Source organism: Lampris incognitus, chromosome 2 (assembly GCF_029633865.1).
Source record: "Lampris incognitus isolate fLamInc1 chromosome 2, fLamInc1.hap2, whole genome shotgun sequence".
Lineage (NCBI taxonomy): Eukaryota > Metazoa > Chordata > Actinopteri > Lampriformes > Lampridae > Lampris > Lampris incognitus.
The window spans coordinates 9,566,357-9,576,896 of record NC_079212.1 but is presented as its reverse complement, the minus strand read 5'-3'; the positions used below and the strand labels follow the sequence as shown (position 1 = coordinate 9,576,896).

Sequence of the window (10,540 nt, the reverse complement as noted above, 5' to 3'; positions counted from 1 at the left end):
TGGACGGCAGCTCTGCTGTGCACCCCCCCCCCCCATAAACACTAAAACCACATAGACGTGAATATCTGTGGGGAAATAACCTGTTAAAATGCTTATAAAATGTTAGAGGGCCCAAAGAGAAAAAGATTAAATTGCAGTGAAATTAAACAATGATGTCGTGTCTTTAAACTCATGGAGCCGCCATGTCGGAGCTGAGCAGTGTCTCTTCATTCACGAACCAGACTGCTTCTGGTCATTTACTGCGGGAACCTGGGAAAACCAATAATTACTATACTACAGCTCCTCTATGAATAACCAACACACAAAAGCCTCTTAAGAGTGACTTTAATAGAGACTAACGTGAAATAAACACTATGTAACATCCCCAACAATACAAATGTGCGCCTGAATTTGACACATAGGTATTCATATCAAAGAATTTCATGTCCACTGTAGCCTTTTTTATTTCTATTCTTTACTTTTTTTATTATTTATTTATTTTTGGCATTTCTATGCTCTACTCAAACAGTTTTATAGCTGCACTCCTAGAGCCGCAGGCTGGAAAAAGAACGCTGTCTGACACTTTGGCGCCACCTGTTGGTCCCAAGGTTTTATTAGTCAAGTCAAACTTTATTAATACATTACTTAAATCACAATTCGGTCCCAGAGGGGCTTTACAATCCCATCACATCAGCCGTTAGACACAAACAGAGTAGGTGACAATATGCGACACCTCCTATCCTTATGTATACCCTTCATCCAGATGAGGAAGTAGTCACAGGGAAAATAAAACTCACTGGGGGGAAAAAAAAAGTCAAAATTGTCGAAACCCTCTTAAATATATGTAAAGTATTGCAGACTACACCCAGCATGGTCCTGGGCTGAATTCAGTTGGCGTTTGTTTTTCTTCAGGGTTCCTCCGGACGAAAGTGGGAATGTGACGTCAGCCAATTCACAGGATGATCCCTAAAACAAATAACCTTAAATCATACCCACTCTTTCAAATCATGGCCACCATACAGTAACACAGTGGTTCTCAACCTTTTTGGGGTCCTGGACCCCCTGCGTATTTTTGATCTACCCTGAGGACCCCTCCACCTGATCTTGGGGGAGGTGGGGTTGCAATTTGTAGAAACAGTAGAAACTGCATTTTAAATTGCGTTATAGCATTTATTCACTCTTTGGGGCAAAAATAAGAGCTTTCAGTTGTAACTTAGATATAGTTAACAAAACAGAATTTTTATGCAGTAACTTTTAACAATGCAAACGGGGGCGAGATCTCTTATTAAAATACAATAAATTACACTTGTGAAACAGATGTAATTAGAGAAAAAAGTCCTGTTACCCTTTATAGTTTAGGTAGATAAAGGTCTCAGTCACATCTGAGTAAAATAATCCTATTTCTATAAATGTCATAGGATCTTTTTTTTAAAGATATTTTATTTTCACTGACCCCTTGCAATTACACCACGGACCACTAGGGGGTCCGCGGACCCCCGGTTGAGAAACACTGCAGTAACAGACAGCAGCCAGAAAAACCCGAGAATCGCTCGCCCAGTGACTCTTAAGCAGCAAAACGCAGACGTACAATTCTTTAAGAATAAGAAGCCTACCTGTAGTACTTCTGCCCTTTCCTCCTCTGGTATTCGGTCTCGTCGACTTTCCACACGGCCCCCTTCCCCCCCTCCACCCTCACGAAGCACTTATGCAGGCTGAGGTTGTGACGCACGGCATTCTGTCAAACAACGAGCTTCGGTTAGCACACAACCGGAAACCGTGGGGGAAACTACTCATTTAAATGAGCTGTTGCCTCAGTTTGGCGGGTTTGCAATACAGCTACTGTGTGATAAGCGAGAGACCGTGATAAAGGCGCCAACGCGAGGCTCGTCCGTTAGCGGGTGTAGCGAGTATTTCTGTATGTCTGTTGTAATGCCACTAGGAGGCGCCATGCAGTCTGCTGGAAAAGCGACGCGTGACCTCACAGAGACTCGTGCTGCGTTCGCGCGGAATCCGGGAGACCGGAAACGGCGCTTGCTTGGCAAAACGGAAAGGGAAAAGCCACAAACTGCATGACGGAACGGCAGGGCAAGTAAACAAAAATAAATAAATAAAAAGGAGGAAAAAGAAAAGAAAACTACAGGGGTTGCTATGGTGATATTGTATTGTTTGCAGGGAGAAAAAAAACCAAATTAAATTGTCCAAATGTGTTTTGTGTTCGTTTTATTTAATTGCCTACAGTCTACGACGACTACTACAACCACTACTACTACCACTACTACTACTACTACTGCTACCACTACTACTGCTACCACTACTACTACTACTACTACCACTACTACTACCACTACTACTACTACTACTACAACCACTACTACTGCTACCACTACTACCACTACCACTACAACCACTACCACTACTACTACTACAACCACTACTACTACTACTACTACTACTACCACTACTACTACTACAACCACTACCACTACTACAACCACTACTACTACTACTACTTTCGGCTGCTCCCATTAGGGGGCGCCACAATGGATCATCCGTTTCCATTTCTTCCTGTCCTCTGCATCTTCCTTTGTCACACCAGCCACCTGCATGTCCTCCCTCACCACATCCATAGACCTCCTCTTTGGCCTTCCTCTTTTCCTCTTGCCTGGCAGCTCCATATTCTTTCTCTGCATTTAACCCATCCTAGCTGTGTAGCTAGGAGCAGTGGGCAGCCGCCGTGCACCACCCGGGGACCAACTCCAGTTCACCTTGCCATGCCTCGGTCAGGGGCACAGACAGGAGTATAAATCCTAACATGAATGTCTTTTTCGATGGTGGGGGAAACCTGAGCTCGTGACAAAAACCCACTGCAGACACAGGGAGATCATGCAAAGTCAACACAGAGGACATCCTGGGATGACCTCCAAGGTTGGACAACCCCGGGGTTCGAACCCAGGACCTTCTTGCTGTGAGGCGACAGCACTAACCACTAGGCCCAAAAGCTTACAGCACCTGGTATTCCCAGGTGGTCTCCTATCCAAGTACTAACCAGGCCCGACCCTCTTTAGCTTCCAAGATTGGACGAGATATTCAACATCCTTCCCCCAATGTACCCAGCATCTCTCCTCTGCACATGTCCAAACCATCTCAATCTTACTTCTCTTGCTTTGTCTCCAAACCGTCCAACCTCCTCATCCTGTCCTACTTCGTCACTCCCAATGAAAATCTTATCATCTTCAACTCTGCCACCTTCAGCTCCACCTCCTGTCTTTTCGTCAGTGCCACTGTCTCCAAACCATATAACATAGCTGGTCTCACCACCATCTTGTAAACCTTCCCTTTAACTCTTGCTGGTACCCTTCTGCCGCAAATCACTCCTGAAACTTTTCTCCACCCACTCCAGCCTGCCTGCAATCTCTTCTTCACCTCTCTTCTGCACTCTCCCATTACTTAGGACAGTTGACCCCAAGTATTTAAACTCATACACCATCACCTCTACTCACCATTCATCACCATTCTGCTGTCCTCCCTCTCATTCACGCATATGTATTCTGTCTTGCTCCTACTGACTTTCATTCCTCTTCTCTCCGGTGCATACCTCCACCTCTCCAGGCTCTCCTCCACCTGCTCCCTACTCTCATTACAGATCACAGTGTCATCCATGAACATCATAGTCCACAGAGACTCCTGCTTGATCTCGTCCGTCAACGTGTCCATCGCCATTGCAAACAAGAAAGGGCTCAGAGCCGATCCTTGATGTAATCCCACCTCCACCTTGAACCCATCCGTCATTCCAACCGCACACCTCACCACTGTCACACTGCCCTCATACATATCCTGCACCACTCCTACATACTTCTCTGCAACTCCCGACTTCCTCATACAATACCACACCTCCTCTCTCAGCACTCTGTCATATCCATCCATCCATCCATTATCTAAGCTGCCTATCCCAATTAGGGTAATGGGATGCTGGAGCCTAACCAGGCAGTCATTGGGTGGCAGGCGGGGAGACACCCTGGACAGGTCGCCAGTCCATCACAGGGCCAACACAGTCACACCTAAGGACAATTTTTTTTTAAGTACGGCTGATCCACCTGGCCTACATTCTTTCTCTAAATCTACAAAGACACAGTGTAATTCCTTCTGACCTTCTCTATACTTCTCCATCAACAATCTCAAAGCAAACATCGCATCTGTGGTGCTCTTTTGTATCATGAAACCATACTGCTGCTCGCTAATCGTCACCTCTTCTCTTAACCTAGCTTCTATTACTCTTTCCCATATCTCCATGCTGTGGCTGATCAACTTTATACCTCTGTAGTTACTACAGCTCTGCACATCACCCTTGTTCTTGAAAATCGGTACCAAATCTGTACTCAGGCATCCTCTCACTTTCCAAGATTGTGTTAAACAATCTAGTTAAAACCCCACTACCATCTCTCCTAAACACCTCCATGCCTCCACAGGTATGTCATCTGGACCAACCGGCGTTCCACTCTTCATCCTCTTCATAGCTGCCCTCACTTCCTCCTTGCTAATCCACCGCACTTCCTGATTCACTATCCCCACATCATTCAACCTTCTTTCTCTCTCGCTTTCTTCATTCATCAGCCCGTCGAAGTACTCCTTCCACCTTTTTCAACACACTCTTCGCTTGTCAGCACATTACCATCTCTATCCTTCATTTTCCTAACCTGCTGCACATCCTTCCCAGCTCGGTCCCTCTGTCTAGCCAATCGCTACAAGTCCTTTTCTCCTTATTTAGTGTCCAACCTCTCATACGACTCACCAGATGCCTTCTCCACCTCTTTTGGCTTTACGCTGCATCTCCTTGTACTCCTGTCTACTTTCTTCATCTCTCTGACTATCCCACTTCTTCTTTGCCAACCTCTTCCTCTGTATAATTTGCTGTACTTCCTCATTCCACCACCAAGTCTCTTTGTCTTCCTTCCTCTGTTCAGATGACACACCACTATTTATTAGTTATTACCAATTATTCATTTATTCATCAGGTTATTTATTCAGATTATTTATTATCAGATGACACACCACTACACACATGTTGTATTTATTTGTATTTTATGTGTTCTGTGGAGTGTTTGTGTGTTTGAATGTTGCCGCTGCTACACAACAATTGCCCCTCTGGGGACAAAAGTACTTTGCTAGCTGTCTCCCTCACTATTTCTGCAGTGCCTGCCCAGCAGTCCAGCAACTCTTCACTACCACCCACTGCCTGTCTTAACTCCTCCCTGAACTCCACACAACAGTCTTCCTTCTTCAACTTCCACCATTTGATCCTTGGCTCTGCCTTCACTCTCTTCCTCTTCTTGGTCTCCAAAGTCATCCTTACAGACCACCATCTGATGCTGCCTAGCTGCGCTCTCCCCTGTAACCACCTTGCAGTCTCCAATCCCTTTCAGATCGTGCCTCCTACATAAGATATAGTCCACCTGTGTGCACTTTCCTCCACTCTTGTACGTCACCCCGTGTTCCTCCCTCTACTTGAAATATGTATTCACCACAGCCATTTCCATCCTTTTTGCAAAATCGACCACCATCTGTCCTTCCACATTCCTCTCCTTGACACCATACCTGCCCATCACCTCCTCTTCACCTCTGTTCCCTTCACCAACATGCCCATTGAAGTCTGCTCCAATCACCACTCTCTCCTCCTTGGGTACCCTCTCCACCACTTCATCCAATTCACTCCAGAATTATTCTTCCTCTTCCATCTCACACCCAACTTGGGGGGCATATGTGCTGATAACATTCATCAATACACCTTCGATTTCCAGCTTCATACTAATCATTCTGTCTGACATGCTCTTCACCTCCAGCGTACTCTTGACATACTCTTCCTCCAGAACTACCTAGTTCTCCTCCCATCTGCACCATGGTAGAAGAATTTGAACCCACCTCCGATGTTCCTAGCCTTACTCCCCTTCCATCTGGTCTCTTGCACACACAGTATATCTACTTTCCTTCTCTCCATCATATCAGCCGGATCTCTCGCCCTAATTATAGTGCCAACATTCAAAGTTCTGACTCTCACCTCCACACTCCTACCCTTCCTCCTCTCCCACTGCCTCTGGACATGCCTTCCCCCTCTCCTTCTCCTTCACCCAACAGTAGCATAGTTTCCACTGGCACCCTGCTGGCCAACAGTACTGGTGGCGGTCGTTGGTAACCCCGGCCTTGACCGATCCGGTATGGAAATCTGACTTATGTTCCACATATTTGATTTGGCAAAGGTTTAATGCCGGATGCTCTTCCTGACACAACCCTCCCCATTTATCCGGGCTTGTGACCGGTACTAAGAATGCACTGGCTTGTGCATCCCCAGTGGCTGGATTCTTATTTACATACAGTAATCCTGTCAGTTCTTATACCCGTAAAATAAATCTGCCATCTTTTCTGTGTTGCGATGTGCTACTTATCATCCGGTTGTGAATTCCGCTGTGGAGAACGGCAAAAAAGTAAAAATATTTAACTTCGGACGGCAGTGCCGTCAGCCGTTGCCATTGTCGGCATAATTTTCCAGTGTCATCTGATTTTACCGTCTTGCTCGTATTCACAATAATGACTTCTGTTTACAGAGTCCACATGAATGCACCATCAATGCTGAGAAACTCCACCGGTGTCACTCTTTGCAAAACACGTAACACCCAAACCAACTTCCACAGACAAGATGGTGGAAAGTGACTGAGAATGCAGCCAGTATGAATCATACTAACAGGTTATAATATTAGATTAGATTATTTACTGGTTCTATATTGTTTTATCATATATGATCACACCTGCTATAAAAACTAAATGTTGCTTAAGTTATTCAATTTTCTTCAAACTAGAAAGCTATGAAATAAAAGACATATGCTCATTATGATTAATAATAATTAACAATATAATTGACGTTTCCTAGCCAGACAACAGAGTTAATGTGTAAGTCAAACCTTCCAGGTGGCTGTGTTGTTTCTGAAGTAGTAAAACATGGCCGTGAACCAGTTGTAGATCTCATTCAAAGTACACTGCTGGTTTGGAGAATCCAGTATGGACTGCAGACAGTGGAAACATAGATCCAGTATGAAAACCCAGTGACACCACAGCGTCCACTTCAGTGACATCAAATTACAAATGGATCGTAAAATCCAAAGCATACTGAATTTGGTCTTTTGTATTTGTTTAATTTTATCTCTGTTCTTTGAAAATGTGACAAATTTGAGCGATTTTAAAAGTTGATTTTAAGTGTTTGAAAACCCAGTGACATACATTTTGTTTTCTCCTGACAGACAAACTCACCCATCGTATCAGATAGGCGTAGGTGTATGGGGGCCTGATGTTGTTGTGTTTATAACACTCCATACTGGGGACCAAATCTGCAGAGCAAGCCAACCAAAGCGACACATCACATCAAACTGAAAACAGCCTTGTCTGCCTTCCATTCAGTGAATGTCAGAATGAATCGAATGAGATGGAGGACAGTGGTACCTGGCAGAAGGTGAACGGTGCCTGTGGACCAGTAGCTGTTCTGCTCCTCTGTTCGTATCATGTTAAAGTGTGGCATTAAATTCCCACCAGCTGTCCGAACCTGAGGCAGGAAGAGAGCCACGCTGTACGGCCAGTCTGACATCGCCTTCTGCACCCACAGACAATGACAGACATGACGGACATGGTGGACATAACAGACATGATGGATATGACAGACATGAGGGACATAACGGACATGATGGACATGATGGACATAACAGACATGATGGATATGACAGACATGAGGGACATAACGGACATGATGGACATGGCGGACTATGGTAATTTCTTTCTATCGGTCTCCTTCAATGAGAGAAGAGCCTTGAAAGTCGGTGTGGACAGAGATGGACAAGAAACATCAAAATACCTCCCAAATAAATGTATGGATAGGAAATACTAAACACTGATGTCAGCAAACATATTTGAAAAAATACATAGTTTATATTATCAAAAGAAAGTAAAATTTATAAAGAAAAAAGTTATTTCTCTTAAATTAATAATACCATTCCTTTGATAAAAGTACTTTCATGGTGTAAGTATTTTGACTTTTTCTCATCTCATCATCAGCTGCTTCTCCGGGGTCGGTTCGCAGTGGCAGCAAGCTAATTAGGGCACTCCAGACATCCCTCTCCCCAGCAATGCCCTCCAGCTCCTCCTGGGGGATCCAAGGTGTTCCCAGGCCAGATTGGACATGTAGTCCCTCCAGCAATTTCTGGGTCTACCCTGGGGTCTCCTCCCAGTTGGACGTGCCTGGAAAACCTCCAAAGGAAGGCCCCAGGAGGCATCCTAATCAGATGCCTGAACCACCTCAACTGGCTCCTTTCGACGCGAAGGAGCAGCGGCTCTACTCCGAGCTCCCTCCGGATGTCCGAGTTCCTCATCCTATCTCTAAAGGCTGAGCCCAGACACCCTACGGAGGAAACTCATTTCAGCCACTTGTATCTGCAATTTCACCCTTTCGGTCACTACCCAAAGTTCATGACCATAGGTAAGGGTTGGAACGAAGACTGACTAGTAAATTGAGATCTTTGCCTTCCAGCTCAGCTTCCTCTTCACCACAACGGTCCAGTACAATGTCCGCATTACTGCTGATGCTGCACCAATCCACCTGTCAATCTCTCGCTCCATCCTACTCTCACTCGTGAACAAGACCCTGAGATACTTGAACTCCTTCACTTGAGGTAACAACTCGTCCCCAGGGAGCAATCCACCATTTTCCGGTAGAGAACCATGACCTCAGACTTGGAGGTACTGACTCTCATCCCAACCATTTCACACTCAGCTGCAAACTACCCCAGTGGGCACTGGCGGTTGTGTTCTGATGAAGCCAACAAAACCACATCATCTGCGAAGAGCAGAGATGCAATTCTGAGGTTCCCAAAACGGACACACTCTTCACCTTGGCTGCACCTTGAGATCCTGTCCACGAATATCACAAACAGAATTGGAGACAAGGGACAACCTTGGCGGAGTCCGACACCCACCGAAAACATGTTTGACTTTGTGCCGAGAATGCGGGCACAGCTCTCACTTTAGTTATACAAGGACCGGATGGCTTGTAGCAACTGCCCTGGTAACCCATACTCCTGCAGTACCCCCCACAGAGTGCCCTGGGGTACACAGTCATAAACCTTCTCCAAGTCCACAAAACACGTGTAGACTGGCTGGTCAAACTCCCATGCCACCCTCATCACTTCCACAAGGGTAAAGAGTTGGTCCATTGTTCCATGGCCAGGACAGAATCCGCATTGTTCCTCCTGGATCCGAGGTTCGACAATCGGTCGGAGCCTCCTTTCCAGCACCCTAGAGTAGACTTTCCCAGGGAGGCTGAGCAATGTGATGCCCCGATAATTGGAGCATACCCTCCGGTCCCCTTTTTTAAATATGGGAACCACCACCCCAGTCTGCCACTGCACAGGTATTATGTCTGACCTCCACGCAACACTGAAGAGGCATGTCAGCCAAGACAGCCCAACAATATCCAGAGCCTTCAGCATCTCAGGACAAATCTCATCCACACCCGATGCATTGATACCGAGGAGCTTCTTAACTATCTCAAAGACCTCTGCCAGGGATATGGGTGGGGCTTCCCCCGAGTCTTCAGACTCTACCTTCTCCACTGAGGATGTGTTAGCTGGGTTCAGGAGTTCCTCAAAATGTTCTTTCCACTGCCCGACAACATCCCCAGTCTGGGTCAACAGTTCCCCTCCCCAGCTGAACACAGCCTGAGTTAAGCCCTGCTCCCCCTCCTGAGTCACTGGATAGTTTGCCAGAACTTCCTTGAGGCCAACCGAAAGTCCTCCTCCATAGCCTTGCCGAACTCCTCCCACACCCGAGTTTTTGTTTCTGCAACTGCCGAAGCCGCAACTCTTCTGGCCTCCCAGTAATTTTGAGTTTTTAAAATTACAAAATTACTGATCTCTCTCTATCTTGTTACAAATTCTATTGAGTTTTTTTTCAGCCTTGTCAAATACAAATAACAAAATACTCAAAAGTAATTGGAATACATATTTCAAATTCATGTAACAGAAATACTGCCCACAATATTTTCTCAACAGTCTTTATATTTAACACACAGGCCTGTCTTAATGGACAGAATCAGTTTTATGAATAAATGTAGAATCACTACTTTATGAGGTTTAATAGAAGCGTACCAGCTCAGTAGATTCCTGCTCAGAATGGTGGAGATGGAGCTGCATCGCAAACAGCTTCTGTTTCTCAAGAGCCAGCTAAAGTAAGAGAACAGTCAATAGAGGGTTAGCAATTTGAAAAAAAAAACACAAATGAGTAATTTTTTTTTAGTTTCCTCATGAACAAAGCGTAGAATTCATCATGATTTCACTGCCATCTTTATATTGTAGCGAATTAGGGGGGCAGCCCGGGAACTGCCACAGCCGGGACACGAAACCATCTCCTGCACCGCGGGTGACAACATTAACCAGTCGACTAAAGGGTCCGACCCATTAAGGGCTAACGTGTCTACTTACCCATGCACGTTACATTACCCCCCTCTTTCGAGAAGTGCGTCCCCACTCTT

The 10,540-nt window shown here is 45.6% G+C and overlaps 1 protein-coding gene across 1 annotated transcript in view; it reads right to left on the bottom strand.

Moving 5' to 3' along the window:
• Window positions 1-575: 575 nt before the first annotated feature.
• foxp3b (forkhead box P3b) overlaps window positions 576-10,540 on the bottom strand; it is a 31,163-nt gene continuing 21,198 nt past the window's right edge. The window contains exons 8-13 of the mRNA XM_056275172.1: window positions 10,158-10,232; window positions 7,465-7,612; window positions 7,276-7,352; window positions 6,930-7,031; window positions 1,593-1,714; window positions 576-945 (exon numbers count right to left, since the gene is read on the bottom strand). Coding sequence (XP_056131147.1) covers window positions 888-945; window positions 1,593-1,714; window positions 6,930-7,031; window positions 7,276-7,352; window positions 7,465-7,612; window positions 10,158-10,232 — 582 coding nt within the window. The 3' untranslated portion in view covers window positions 576-887. The remainder of the gene's footprint in view (window positions 946-1,592; window positions 1,715-6,929; window positions 7,032-7,275; window positions 7,353-7,464; window positions 7,613-10,157; window positions 10,233-10,540) is intronic.